At 37.2% G+C, this 15,580-nt stretch overlaps 2 protein-coding genes across 2 annotated transcripts; one reads left to right on the plus strand and one right to left on the minus strand.

Moving 5' to 3' along the window:
- Nucleotides 1-2,322: 2,322 nt before the first annotated feature.
- Nucleotides 2,323-6,362, plus strand: LOC113275374 (glucan endo-1,3-beta-glucosidase 2-like). The gene is made up of 4 exons (XM_026524859.1): nucleotides 2,323-2,561; nucleotides 4,403-5,656; nucleotides 5,768-5,795; nucleotides 5,900-6,362. The coding sequence occupies exons 1-4, from the start codon at nucleotides 2,498-2,500 to the stop codon at nucleotides 6,042-6,044; spliced, it is 1,491 nt and encodes a 496-aa protein (XP_026380644.1). The 5' UTR covers nucleotides 2,323-2,497; the 3' UTR covers nucleotides 6,045-6,362.
- Nucleotides 6,363-6,785: 423 nt separating this feature from the next.
- On the minus strand, nucleotides 6,786-9,819 carry LOC113273833 (B3 domain-containing protein Os04g0386900-like). Its single transcript, XM_026523428.1, has 4 exons — nucleotides 9,771-9,819; nucleotides 7,725-7,928; nucleotides 7,410-7,618; nucleotides 6,786-7,272 (listed from the first exon to the last, which is right to left on the minus strand). The coding sequence occupies exons 2-4, from the start codon at nucleotides 7,924-7,926 to the stop codon at nucleotides 6,967-6,969; spliced, it is 717 nt and encodes a 238-aa protein (XP_026379213.1). The 5' UTR covers nucleotides 7,927-7,928; nucleotides 9,771-9,819; the 3' UTR covers nucleotides 6,786-6,966.
- Between the last annotated feature and the right edge of the window lie 5,761 nt (nucleotides 9,820-15,580).

Consider the following 15,580-nt stretch of genomic DNA (forward strand, 5'->3'; position numbering starts at 1 on the left):
ATTACAATAGAGATTCACATTAATAGATTCAACCATTTTAAAAAAATTCTTACAAGGTTTAAATGACATTGTTTAGAGAGAACTAATTTCGTCCAAAATAATTAAAAATAGAATTTGGACTTAGGACAATAGAATGGTCCATCAATCTCTTAGGGCTTTGATGGTATGCCAAAGAAATAATTTCTTCCACACCTATCAGACCTTTCCTGGTCAGGAGATAACAAAATACCCAAATGAAATCAAAATAGGGAAAAAAAACATCAGTGATAATGTCTTCCTGATGTTTCTCTTAGGATCAGTTACTGTGAGGTTGATATTGGAGTGTCTTTTGTGATTGGTATTGCTGGTATCGTGATTTGTCTTGTTATTGCTGATGCGATTTTTGTTATTGTTTCCTTAGCCATTTTCGAATCTAGTGATGATGTCCGATCTGAGGTTGTTACGGTAATTATCATGATTGAAGAAGAGGAGGTGATTAAACACCCTGAAACACCTCCATAAGCCAATCCTAATTTGAAACATCGTCAACATTTTAAAAATGTTTGAGATGGTATTCAGAATACCCCCATTATATTTCATAATGTATCTAAAAAAACGTACATATGTAATATTGTGTTTAATACGGTTACGTGATAATAAAAACTCTATCCATACGTGAGATGGCTCGTTGTATGAACACCAAAATTTCTATTGTGCACTGGTGTAAATATCTTTTAGGATAACTTATACTATTAGTGATTATAGATGCTCTAGGTAAACTATGCGACCATGGTAAAAGAAATGATACGACCAAGTAATGGGAGAGTAGTTATATTTTGTTCACATGATACAACAGTGTATTATACTCGAAATATTTAGTCGATACGATTAACAAGCTAGAATCGGCCGAGTTGATACATAACTTTTATTTTAAAAAAAGAAAAATCGTAAAAGAAGCTAACCTCATAACCTGCATTGATAAAGCCGATTAAGAAAACCGGAAACCTTACATGATTTTTTCAAGATTACAGAAAACTCATACAAATTGTAGTATCTGCATCGATTTTTGCCAATGAAATCTATCATATCAGCTCTAAAAATAGTTTTAGAAGAAACTCTCTCTCGCAGAGGAGAGGACCAAATAACTAGGACCAATCTGATTTTGAAAACAAAACCAGCGTGTATCAGAGTAGAAGGTAATGATTGGATCAAATCCAACCCAATGTTCCTCCGAACATGTATATAACATAAACTGTAGTTTTTTAGATTTAAATTGCCTAACGCCATTAGCGTAACAATGATCCAAGTAACAATAGTGTAGTGTCTAAAGTAACAACAATATCCAAAGTGCTTTGAGTTACCCGGTAATCTGAATCGGTCTTTACGAGTCTGAATCGGAAAAAAAAACTGGCTATTTCGGCATCGGAGATCTGGGAACATTTGTAAATGTTGAAGAATTTTGATGGTGATCTTTAAGAGCTTATTATTTTTGTCATGATTTCCATAATTTAGGTTGTTTGTATTCTTGCTCCTGATGGTGGTATATAACAAACTTGATCCGTATCTTCTTAATATCATCGGTGAGGCAAACATACGTCAAAACATAAACATCCCAAAGTTTTGCATCTAGTGGAAGAATCAGAATACTAGTAAATAACAATAGTTCGAATTTAGACATAATCTCCTTAACCTAATACTAATAATAAACATTACTAAACAAATTAAACAATAAACAAGACCCATAAAAAAAGTAGCAAACCGGTCCGGAAAACAAATCCAAATTTTTGAATCATTGTTATAGAGCACATTGTGAAACAGTGAAAACTTTGGAGATTATGAACTATTAACTGCCATGCTTAAGAAAAAAAAAGTGTTAACTGCCCCGAGACAGACCGTTTTCCTGTTTTTGTTCATCATAGACATAGATTCCTTAATCCCTTTCTTGGTTAATTAATTCTCATTTTGTTCGTGGAGTCACAAAACTACAAGTACTAAAAGTAATGAATAAAATTAAAGAAATATGACCGTTGAATCCATCTCATCTCAGTTGCCACACAAGCATCATCACTCTCCCTCGTAGATCGCACCTTCTTACACTATAGACAGTCAGTCCCTTCAAAACAAGAGGATCATTCAAACGGCTACAATATACTTACAACTTCTCCTTTATCAAGTAGTAGGGACTTCTCTCTCTGTGTAAGAAAATCTCAACCGTCTGATCTCTGACATAGTTTCACGTGATTGATGATCAAACAGTAGCATTTGTTGCAGTACGACAAAGTTTGCTTAGTCACCCTTTTCCTCTTTAAATCCCTCAAACTCTCCTTTCCCTTTGCTTATTAAAATTGTTTATTTCCACTCCTCTCTCCGCTACAAAAACCTCAAAAAAGGTGCTTCATTTCTTCTGTTTTCTCAAGCTTCTCAGTCTCTGTCTCTAGGGATTTTCTCAGCTGGGTTTTAACTGTGAAGAAGAAGATTAATATACTATACCAAGCTGCTATTTGGAGTGTTAGTTACAATGGGTTTACTTCTTCTTTTACTCTTTGCTGTGTTATCATCATCAGTTGTTACTGCTGATGAAGGTAAGATTCTCCACTTCTCCTCCTTCTATTTCTTGTTTCTACTTCCTGGGTTGTTTTACCTATTAGTGTATTTCAATGGGTTTAGCTTATATTTTGTTATGGATGATGCATTTTGAGCTCTTTGATTATTACCCAAAAGGGGTTTCTTCCCATTTTGCCACTTTTTCATTTCCTCAAGTGATTTTTGTTCATTTCCTCAAGTGATTCTTGTGTTTGTTTTAGCTAATACTATTACAGTTTTAGTGAACATTGATCATTTATAATCATCAAGTGTAGTTAGGGTTCATCAAAGACACAATCTTAGAGTATAGATTCATACTCTAGTGTAATATCTTTGCCATTAATAAAATAGATTTGGTGCAAGGGTTAGATAAAGAGGAAGGTTGAAATTTAATGACCTCCAAAAGGTCTATGTTTGTGTTGAAAGTCTATGTATCAAAAGACTAAAAGAAATTTCCAGGGTCTAGAAAATGCAATACAGCTGATACTTATGTACAAGATGACAAAAATACCCCTTACAAAAATGCTTTGTTATTGGTGTTATGTATTTGTTATTATCCAGAGAAGATGAGAAAAGTAGCTTCTTCTGTTCTGGTCATTGTCTTATGCTGCACTTGTCTACACATTCTCTACATGCACTGACCAGCTCAGTCGGGCTTGCACGTGAATGGTCTCTCTCCATGTCTCAAAAAACTTGCATAGATACAATGACCAATGCAAAATTACAAGAATCCTAACTGGTATCATGTAGCCTTTCAACACTTTTAAAGGTTATGGGTAGTGTGGAACTTTTTCTTGTTTTTGGATACAATGTTTAGTAGATTATTATGTACATGTTTGTTCATGCTATCTACCCTATTTAATTCAGTTTTATTGGTGAGGAGCACATGTTAGACAGTTATGTCAGTTTCTTATTTTTTTGTTTTACTTTGAATATGATTAATACATGATTTCAGTGTGTAAAAAGCTCTTTGATTTGAGATTGTATCATTTGTGAATTGTTTTTTCTTACACCCATACTGAATAAAAGAACATTTTGATGATGGGGTAAAGTAGGACCAGTTTTTCCGGGTTGCGTAATGGTATGGGTAGAAGAATTTGGTCAGTGATAATACTGAAATAGGGGAGGACAAAAGTGTATATACATCTTATGAGGAAAAAAAGGGTTTAGTGTTTTGAGTAAAGTGAAATGTGTGGGAGATAATAAGATCTTTAGAATCTTTGGATTGTTCATATTGTGGAACTTTTTAGGTCATCCGCTCTGTCCAAATTATACAGCTGGTTTGGACTGTGACTTGTAATGTGATATGACACAGTTGAATATGAGTCGTACATGTCTTGAAGAATATGTTTAGCTAGTTGATGTAATAAAGAAAAATTCATAGATGTGCAATTATTTTGTTCTTCAAAACAAGACTAAAAATGATACTATAGAAAATAAACATGTAATTTTTGTCCATAGTACAATAGGCTCACATGCAGAATAATGGTTGGGGACCCAGAGATTAACTGTTGGATCTGAAATGGACAGACATCAGTGTTGGTATGATCTAAAGGGGTTCGTATTGCCTTTTGTACTAGTTAAATTGTGATATATGCATTCTTGGATTTGTATTATATGTTGGGGAGATCTGGATGAGCGAATGATTAATATCATGTGGAATGGATGATTAGCTAGCTTCTACCAGTTAATACTAATTCACATGTTCATTCGTTGATATCAGTTGGTACAAATTAGAATGTTTATACACACCCGTTTACTGTCATTTTTAAGAGCATACATAACTGACATAGATAATGTGACTGTAATTGTTAGTAACATTTTATGCTTTATTTTGCAGGTGCCTTCATTGGGGTGAACATTGGAACAGCTCTATCAGACATGCCAAATCCAACTCAGGTGGTTCAGCTACTCAAGGCTCAGCAGATCCGACACGTCCGATTATATGACGCTGACAGGGCAATGCTGCTTGCACTCGCGAAGACTGGAATACGGGTCACAGTTTCTGTCCCCAATAACGAACTTCTTGGTGTTGGCCAATCAAATGCTACAGCAGCGAATTGGGTTGCTCGTAATGTGGTGGCTCACTATCCTGCGACCAACATCACAGCCATAGCTGTTGGGTCTGAAATCCTAACAGTACTCCCAAATGCTGCACCAGTCCTTGTCAGTGCTATGACATACCTACACTCTGCCTTACTTGCATCGAACCTCGACAAGCAAATTAAAGTTTCCACACCACTCTCTTCTTCAATTATCCTGGACTCATTTCCACCATCCCAAGCCTTCTTTAACCGTTCTTGGGATCCAGTTTTAGTTCCAATGCTCAAATTCCTACAGCAAACAGGATCCTACCTTATGCTCAATGTGTACCCATACTACGACTACATGCAATCAAATAACGTCATTCCCTTAGATTATGCACTTTTCCGTCCCTTGCCCCCAAACAAAGAAGCTGTGGATTCCAATACTCTTCTCCATTACACAAATGTGTTTGACGCTGTGATTGATGCAGCTTATTTCGCAATGGCTTACCTGAACATCACTAATGTTCCTATTGTAGTAACAGAATCAGGTTGGCCATCAAAAGGTGATGTATCTGAGCCAGGCGCAACTATTGATAATGCAAATACGTACAACAGCAACTTGATCCGACATGTTCTGAACAATACTGGGACTCCAAAGCACCCAGGAGTTGCGGTTAGTACCTACTTGTACGAGCTTTACAACGAAGACTTGAGACCAGGGTCAGTTTCTGAGAAGAACTGGGGGTTGTTCGATGCAAATGGTGTGCCAATATACATCATGCGTTTAACAGGTTCTGGATCTGTATTGGCGAATGACACGACAAATCAGACCTACTGTGTTGCACGAGATGGTGCTGATCAGAAAATGTTGCAGGCAGCTCTGGACTGGGCTTGTGGTCAAGGAAAAGTAGATTGTTCGGCTATGTTACAGGGGCAGCCATGTTATGAGCCAGACACCGTAGCTGCACATGCTACTTATGCATTTGATACGTATTATCATGAGAATGGAATGGGTCCTGGAACTTGTGACTTCAACGGAGTTGCTTCCATTACCACCACTAACCCCAGTGAGTTGCTTAAAATCCTGCCGAAGTTTATTGCTTTCTGATATTTCCCTCCACTTCATTTGTTTGTTTTCAGTATGCTAACAACTGTTGTCTACTTCTTTTGTATCACAGGTCATGGTACTTGTCTGTATGCTGGAAGGTATAATTCTTGACTATTCCCAACTGCCTTTAGTTATGTTTCCTTATATATGTCTCGCTTCTGTAATACTGATATCTGTCTCTGATTTTGTTATGTGTTTGCAGTAAGAACGGCACATTCATAAATGGGACAACAGTTCAATCGACTAACTCGACTTCCGGGTCCAGTCTTGGAGTGAATGGTGGTGTTTTTTCAAGCTCACTTATCAGTGGGGCATTAGTTCTACTTATTAGTTTGATTTTCTTGTAGGATATTGTAAGTTCCTATCTTTCTTGCATTTAACTTTTCCCTGAACTGAATTCCTTCGCAAAAACACTCTTGGAGGATATGGGTAGTAGAAATGATGTGGGAGTCACTATTTTGTTCCCTTATTGAAGAACTGCGACATACCCAAATTTTGTTCCCTTCGAGACAAGTGAAGGAAGGAAGCTGAGGAGGGTTTTGGGATGTAGAATTTCTGTACAAACCATTGAAGAAAGGAAAGAATTTATCCATCTTGGATTTAAGCTTGATGCTTAACACTAATTATTCATTGAATTAGATTTCTCTTATATTTCTTTTTCCATACTTAAGTTGTCTTTAGATGCTTGAACTTGTAAGAAAACCTTCTCTTTTTCCTTGCTTTTCTTGAGTTTGAAATGAAGAAGGTAAAATTTGTCAAATTTGATCTTTGGGCACTTGTGTCTCCAAATATTTGAGTATCATTCTGATCTTTGGAGAACAGAGAATTTAGAGAATGGTAATAATCTTAGAGCTTATGATTCATCCTCTAAACCATGCGCAAATTTGTGTAGGGATTAGTTGAACTCTGTTTCTATCTACTTCTGGTAATGAAGTTTGGTCAGAAAGCTGAAGTTTATTGAGTACCAAGTTCTCATTTAATAGTAGGAAGTTCCACATTCGAATGCAAATCCAATGCTTCTGCTTGTTGGCATGAAAATAAGTTAGGTGCAGCAATTAGAAACAAAAATAATCCATGTGGACTCGAACGAAAAGCAGGGGTGCAGAACATAACTCAGGAATTAGGATATTTTTTAAAGCTCTGTTCATTCCCTGATCACAAGATTTGGAGATACATTGTGCAAGTATTATATACTAATGTAAAGGATTCTTACATTCTAGATATGTTAGTGATCCAACAAACACTACTAACTCATTATCCTAATTAGTCTCAGCCTATAGTAATTGGATGTTCTATAGTCTGGCCCTCGACCCGATCAAGCAACTCAGACGGGATATCACCATCAAGAATCTGAATTCTGAAGTTGATACAATTGTCGCGGTGCTCAGTGAGTTCAAAAACGCAGCCATCTTCAAATCTGAGGTTGTTATCATGAACAAAATGTTTCCAGCTTGAATCAAACTTTTTGGTCACACGATTGCCTTGATATTTCACCTTCCAGGTCTTGTTTCTGTAGGAAAGATTGACTGGAACCTCTTTTTCTGGAAGTAGTTGATTGACAGATTTAGGAATCCCCTGAAGAGGAAAACAGTCGACTCATATTCTCTTTTGTTCAAACATAAACCATATCTGTTTAATAACCAATCAGGGACCAAAACTTTAAAATTGAAAACGAGAAATACTAAACCTGATTGAATTTCAAGCATACTCACCATGTTATGGAGTTGTGTTTTCCCAAGGATGCAGTGAAAGTAAGGTTTATCAGTAAGAAAGTAAGGTTCATCTTGTTCTTCCATTGTGGTGGTATCATTTAATTTCATCTGATCCTGTTCTTCTTCTGTGGAATCGATTTCGTTTTCAGCCTCTTGCTGAATTGGATTACACGGTGATTTAGAATCATTTATATCTGATACTTTGATAGCTGCCAAAAAGAGAAAGCAAGAGGAATGTTAAAAGCTCATAAAGGAATTTGAGGCACCAAGAGCATTCCCTCTAAAGAAGAATAACTAACGTAGACGCAGTCTTACTTTCACCAATTTTCTGCACAGATGGGAGACCCAATATTATTGGGGAGGAGCTCGAATGTTCGAATTCCACTTGCGTGTCACCAGTTTCCTGCAGAGAGGGAAGACCCAATACTATCTGGGACTGGGAGGATCCGGCCTGTTCCAACTCCATTTGAGTGTCTAGCTGAATTGTTCTAGCAACGTTAGCTCGGGGTTTTCCCATAGCTGTCGAAAAAGAAAAGCGCAAGACAAACGGAATCAGCCCACAAAAAATTATCAAGCATAAAACTTCTCTTTACACAAAGGATAATTTAGCCTTTACATTCATCAGCTATCTGTTGAGAGGGAGGACTTGATTTTTCCTGCAAGAACCCAGACTGTTTATCAATAGAGATACATTCATTTGCTGAAGGCTCCATCTGATATAATGTACAATGGATTTCCATTTTATATTGGTAATAAAGATGCTCAACACAAGGATGAAACTGAAAAGCAAAAAGAAATTATAATTCCCATTCATGTCTTTGTTTTACCTAGCAAGTTACTTTGAGTAAAACGGAATTGCACCTAGTTACAGTTTCAAGTAATTTTTCTTTTCTTTTGAATTATAAGATACTAATCTGTGGACTAGAGGGCCAGTTCCAAAACTAGATGTAGTGTAGTTACAATAAATACGGATAATGGCATTTCATGCATTCAACTCTGGCTCAAACGTCACTTGAGCGGTGATATAATTCAATGTTATACTTCCTAAAACACTAGCATCAGACTGCATTGTTCACAGTGCATATGTACGAAAGTAGTAACAGTGCAAGGCACTTCAACAGCTCAATGCTTAAAGACTAATCATCAAGATACCGGGTTCCAGTGTAACAAACTTGACCTCTTCGTAGACCTAACCCTGTACTGCATGTGAAACCCATTCCACCATCACCCTAACTGAAAACAATGCAACTTGAATGGATGACTAAGAGCAACTGCAGTGGTGCGAGTATAACCAAAGACCAAAGAGGGAAAAAAAAAAAAAAATCAAATTTTGGGTTTAGTATGGTGTGTGACGCTACGGTGGAAAGACTAAATTTGGTCAGACGTACATTATACGTTCGCCTGGTGTGGGGCGTAGACTATACCAACGTCTGATTGGGTAGATTCTAAAAAAAAAAAAGAAAAAAAATGAAAGAAGTGGGGCGGAGGTATAAAGCCCGCCCCACTAAAATGGTTTTGAAAACAAAGAATGGGGCGGGGGTATAATGCCCGCCCCATACAAAAATTAAAAAAAAAAAAAAAATGGGGCGTAGACTTTACGTACGCCCCATGTGGAGCGTAGACTATACCAACGCCTGATGTGGGGCGTGGAATATATGTCCGCCTGATGTGGGACGTGCACTATATGTCCGCCTGGTGGTGGGGCGTGAAGTATACCAACGCTCGACTATATTTGGGTTTAGTCTTGGTCCCAGACCAAATATACTCTGGGTTTTAGTCGTTGATCAAAATTTGATCGATAGTACGTTCCACTACGTCTGTTCAAAAGACCAAATATTTGGATTTACTCTCCCACTGTGGACGCTCTAAGGAGACTAAGAAGAATTCAGGAAGATGAAAATACTACAAGTAGTGGGATGATAGCTACACATTACTAAGATGGTGAAGATCTTAACATAAAAACCCTTTGATCCCAAAGATCATAAAGTTAAGAAAAGTATAATTTTTACACAAATTATAACTAATGAACTTAGGGATAATGGATGTACCTTCAAACCCCTCTAGGGTTTGTGAGTAAAACTGATCAAATTAGGGTCAGCACACTATTCAAAGTTGGCAAGGAACTTACAGTAATGATAGATGAACAAGTGAAAACTAAATCTAATAGGCACATGTTATAATTAATGCTGAAATTAAGGTTTGTAAGCTGTTTACCCTGATATGGGGAATGAAACCTTAGAAAGTTGAACAGATGTAGATCAAAAAAGTTAGGGCTTATGAAGTTAGTGTTTACTTTGATCAAACCTCAGCAATGAAACTAACAAGAAAATGAGAAAAAAGAGAGCGAGTGAGAGTGAGAACCTGCAAGTGCTATTTTCCTCGTTTTTATCTGTTTGTGTAGGACTTCTCTCCTCTCTAGTCATTTTCTAGGCCAATTAGGCGACGAGCCATGAGATCATTTGTAGAGATTTTTGGGCACCTTTTTGCAGGGACCGTATCCTCTTGAGCCATCCATTGTAATGAGCTATGGGGTGTCCTAAGAATAGTAAAATGAGTTATTCCTTGCTGAAATTGGCCTAAACCTAATTCAAAACTAATAACCTAAACTTAATAACCTAATCAAACTCTAACTCATAAGTAATATAAAAGCACAAGTTTGTAAGAATTTTGTGAAAAAATCTAGTTAAAGTGTTAAACTAGCCGAACCTGATGGAAATGAAAACCATTTCGGTCATTTCGGCAGATGCCATTGTGGTATAGTGGTAAAGTTGTTCGGTGATGATACCAGCAACCTGAGTTCGAAACTCGTCAGTTGGGACCTTTTTGAGGTTTAAATTTTGATATAACCTTTGGGAAGTCTAAAGGTTGAATATATTGAGAGAGGGTTGTGGATCGGGCGAATGAATCGGTGCTGACTCAGAGTCTAGATTCCGCTGCCATTAATGAATCCCAACTACATCTTACATGTCTAAATCAAACAATTCTAGTTACTGTTACAAGATTCTCATAATCTTTTAATATAGATTCATTGTCGTTATGTTGTAGTTCAGCTTTATTTTCGAATCTTTCTGTTTTTAACCAAATTTTTCCCCATCATCCTTGTTCTTTTCTCTTTATGTCCCACGGGTGCTGATACCATCTGAATTTTCTTGTCTTGTTTAAGACCTTGGTAGTGAAGTCCATACGTTTGTCCCAGTTTTTAAGAGAGTTTTCTCATTTCAATGGTTTCTTTGAAGAATCCGTCACATCGATTGAATGGAATCCATTATCAAGATGAGACTTTGAAGAGTCGGTCATATCGATTAGATGAGATTTACAGGGTGTTAGTCCTCAAGGGAGTTGGGGGAGTTGGGGGAGTTGGGTGTAGTTGTGTTTTTTCCCGTTAGTCGTGAGGGAGTTCGAGTGAGTCTCTCAAAATCCCCGTTAGTCGTGGGAGAGTTTAGAAGAGTCTCCCCAACTCCCTAGAAAACCCCGTTAGTCGTGGGGGAGTTTGAAAAAAAAATCTTAAACTCCCTGTTAGTGGTAAAAATTAGAATGATAGGGAGTTTGTTTTTTTTGGGGAGTTCTGGGTAGTTCTAGGGAGTTTATAGTGTATTTTTTCCTCACTCCAAATCTCTCAAAAAAGTAGAGATTTTGGGAGAGTCTCTCAAACTCCCTACACTCAACACACGAAACTCTCTCAAACTCCCTATACTCTCTTACACTCCCTCAAAATCCCCAAGATTCAAAATACATTAAACTCCCTCCAACTCACTCGTGGACTAACCCCCTGTTAGAAAAAGGTTGCATGTACCATCTCTTGTTTGATGATATATGGCATCACTGCTATGACAAAAGCTACGCGTTTCTTTTCTTCTCAACCACTTAGAAAGAAAAGAAATTGAAAATTCTCTATAAATTCAAACTCAAATCAAATTATTAGCATCATCATTTTCCTACTCATCTTTTTTCTTTACTCTTCAATTTTCTCAATGGCTTCTGAAGACATCAACAATCTTACCAATCAATTGGACTTTGCTTCAATTGAGTCTTCGGATGACATAAGAGAAGTTATCAGTGTTGCTCAAATCAACCCCAATATCTGTCTTCAAAGACATGGCATTAGCATCATTGATAAATTCATCACAAGTAAAAACATGAGTAGAGGAGCTGCTGAAAGAAAAGCAAAACTTCTGTAGGGAAACAAAATTGGTAGCCTTGGGTTGAGAAAGAAAAGTAAAAATATTTTCATTGTGAAATTTGAATCCAAGGATGAATGGAAGTGGTTTTTACCTGAAGCCCCTTGGTGTCTGGATGGTTTCTTATGGATAATAAAACCTTGGAATCCAACTCAAAATTACAGAGACATCGCTTTTGATAAGCAACAATTCTGGGTTATCTTCAAGGAGTTGCCACGGGAATTTCTCAATGTGTATGTGGCTAATGAAATGGGGAAAATTCTTGGAAATGTTTTGGAATTAGATCCTGAAGATGCCAATCTGGTTGATTCAAATGATGTTGGTGCTCTCATCAAATTGGACATCATAAAGCCGCAAATCAAAGGAGTGCTCAGTCAGAATGTTGCAGACTGCACTCAGTGGATTCCATTTTACCATCAGAAACAACCCCACCAACTATGCCCATCTTTCTTTATCATTGATTATGATGATGATGACTGCAAAAATAAGGCAAAGGATCTCAGAGACTTAACGCAAAAGCTATTTCAATTTCTGGACAAGATTCCATACAGCATGACAAAGAATGAATATTGGAATTTCGATGAAGCTTCAACAAGAATTTCACCAAAGAGGAGTATCAATAGCAGGGGAGCTAATATGGTGATTTTTGTCAGGCCAAAAGATGGGCAATACTGCAACTCAGTTTACACTGAGAACATTTAAGGAGAAGAATTTTCCAATGCTAACTCTTCTGGAGAGAGAGTCTAAAGTAGCAGAAATGAGACATTTAGAAGATTCAAAACAACAAGAGATGTTGAAAGTTCTAGATCTAGCTCTCATCAAATAAATGAAGTCAATGAGACTGGAGAAGAAGAGAAGCAACAAATGGACAACTAGCAGCAGATGAACATTCAAGATACTTGAGATTGGGACAAATACATTGTTAACTACCTGATGTGGTTTTCAATTGAGTTGTAGTAAAAAGTTTGTTGAGCCCAATGAAAGCAAAATATTTTAGATTTACTGAAATTTAAAACAAACAAAACTTAATCCAAGATTATTAGGAATAAGCAAGACACTGATTCCACTATCAAACATGAATAAATTATGGAAAATAATCCAAAACTCTAATTATCTTTTAAGTCCCTTATTTCTTAATTCACAAATAATCAAACATATTCTCAAATATTAATTGTATTCCCCAAGCATAGACTATCAAATGATTAAACAAAGTATAATCTATCAAATTGAATCATAAGTAATTAAGAAAATTATGTAAACATTTAAAAACTCTGCAAGAGCAGTTATTGAGTGAATTATAATTAAAAATTAGAGAAAATGAAATAGTTACCCATTATTCATGCGTGAATAGATTCCTCATTGCCTTGGTCGTGGGAGAATTAGCTCATCATCATGTTGGAAACACACTCAAAATTCATTTTTATTGCTCAAAGGGTGTTTACAAAGATGAAATGGAGAAAAACTATTAAAAAACGGGTTTGCAACAGTTACAAGTGTTACAAACTGAAAAGAACGATAGAACAGTACTGTCACTGATTCTCGACCCTCTCCTATGTGTCATTTCCACTGTTGAAAAACGACTTTCTTGGATGGTCTGTTCTTCGCGTTCTTCAGATGAGCAGCGGCAGAAAAATGCTTCTGGAACTTGATTTTCTCAACTCTGTGATGCTCTATAATCTCCCAAACTCTCCGTAACCTCTTACTGGCTCCCGTAGACCCTTAAATACTCAATTGGACTGAAAATAAGCCTTCATAACTCCAAATAATACGGCAGTCAATGAAAAAATATTCCCATGCAAGATACGGAAATTTTATTCCCTGTTTTAAAACTTCACGCGTCTACAGCTTAAGAATCTCTCTTATTTAACTTCTCCACGCTTCTGCAGAAACCGAGTGCCATCCAAACATGAGCATTGCACGTCTAACTTGCTGTAATCTCGTGAAAATCTCCTTCCGGTGTACGAACTGCCATATTTTATCTGTCGGAAAATCTAACAAAATTTAATCGAAACCACTAATCATACCACGCCTGTTACGCTCAATCAAGTCTTCCCATGAAATTTTAGCCATTGAATCACACTATAATCCCTCCAAATCACGAACTGAAAAATGTCAGTAGTGTGAATATTTTCCCGCCATTTCTCGAATTCAAATGAAGAAGAAGGGTGGACCCCTAACCAGAGTGGGGGTGCCGATAGAAAATGGGTGATGTGGATGAATTTGGGCTACACATAGCCACGGGTGCTCCTTAGCCAAATCTGGGGTCCGTATAGCAAATGTCCTCCGGGGTGCCCCGAGCAACTTTTCGAGCCGAATTTTCCAAAAAAAATTATTTCCCAAAAATACCTACAAATACAAAAAAAACCATAATAAGTACGAAATCGAGTACCAACAATACAGAAAATTGAGGACAACTTAGACACAAAAATGTGTCTATCAAATACCCCCAAACTTATTATTTGCTAGTCCTCGAGTAAATCTAATCTTGAAAATAAAATGACTACACTGAGAACGTTCAGCAAGCCGTTAAATCGCTAGGTGGCCCTAGCGGCGGAGTGTTGTCTCCGGAGGGTTTACCAGAGGTGTACCCACAAAACCTTTACTCCAGACCCTAACTATCTACGCAGAACCTTGGAAGGAACTAAAGAATCTCCTTGATACAAACATTGACTATATGAGGAAGTACCCTGATGCGAAATTCCAATTGTTGTACACGAGTTTGCACTCAGCATACTATAATTCATATATAAGTGACAGAGCTCTACTCAGATAGTTTCTAGACATCATAACCGGAGTCAACAATCACATGGAAAGATTAAAAAGATGGATAAAGAGAAAAATATATGGTTAAAGTGAACGGTGTTTCCCATATCTGTCTGAAGGCGTCTGCCAAGATGATCCTATCCTAATGGACTGAGATATCGGTCTGACTAATATCAAAACAACTGGCATATACAAGGGGACCAGTGATCGATAAACCTAACTCTACGTCAACACAAATGGGATATACAAGGGCACCAGTGGTCGACTTTATTGAATTTATTCTGGTTGGTCTGATGGTCTGGTCTCAAACTTTTTTTTTTTTTTTGGTATCTCAATCACCCTATTTCACCCTAGCAATGGTAACAACTTGAGTCGTGTGCCCCACCAAATCACTTATGAAATAAAAATAGAAGGGATTAGGATTCAACGAGTTATGGTGAAACTACCATGTTTTTTTTTTTGTTTTAATTGTAACACCTGAGCTTTGTGCTTTTATGAATAGACTCTTTAGATGTTTCCATCTAATCAGATTGGTTCCTCAACTCCTACAACCAAGATGTTCCCATCCACTTAGATTGGTTAGTGCCAACCTTAATAAGCATAAATTTCTAGGCTCTGGAGTTTATTTGTTGCAACTAAAATCTAACAAAAAGTTTCTTCCCCACCCCCAAACTTAAATCTAACATTGTCCTCAATGTTTCTAATAAAATAGCAATACCAAAAAGCAAAGTAACATGAGGAATCAGTAAAGAGAGAAGTCGGAAAGATAGTACCTGGGTGAAGAGAGAAATCAAAAACTAATATACAACATACAATCAACTCGATGGTCAATCAAGGGTAAACAGGGTCCTCCAGAGGGACCTCATCAACATCACCTGTAGGAAAGGGCTCTAAAAAGGGTTTCAATATCTGACCGTTAACCTTCGAAGAGCTACTACCATTTGGTGTCTCGATCTCAACATCTCCATGAGGAAAGACAGTGCGAACAATAAAAGGACCCGTCCACCTAGAACGTAACTTCCCAGGGAAAAGATGCAAGTGGGTATCATACAGAAGAACTTTTTGACCTGGAGAAATGACTTCCTTAAAATATTTCTATCATGCACAAGTTTCATTTTGTTCTTATACTCCTTCATACTATCGTAAGCATCTATACGAATCTCTTCCAACTCATTGAGCTGGAGTTTCCTATGGGCTCCTGCCTTGTCAAGTGAAAAATTTAGCTGCTTA

The sequence above is a fragment of the Papaver somniferum genome, chromosome 4, assembly GCF_003573695.1.
Source record: "Papaver somniferum cultivar HN1 chromosome 4, ASM357369v1, whole genome shotgun sequence".
NCBI lineage: Eukaryota > Viridiplantae > Streptophyta > Magnoliopsida > Ranunculales > Papaveraceae > Papaver > Papaver somniferum.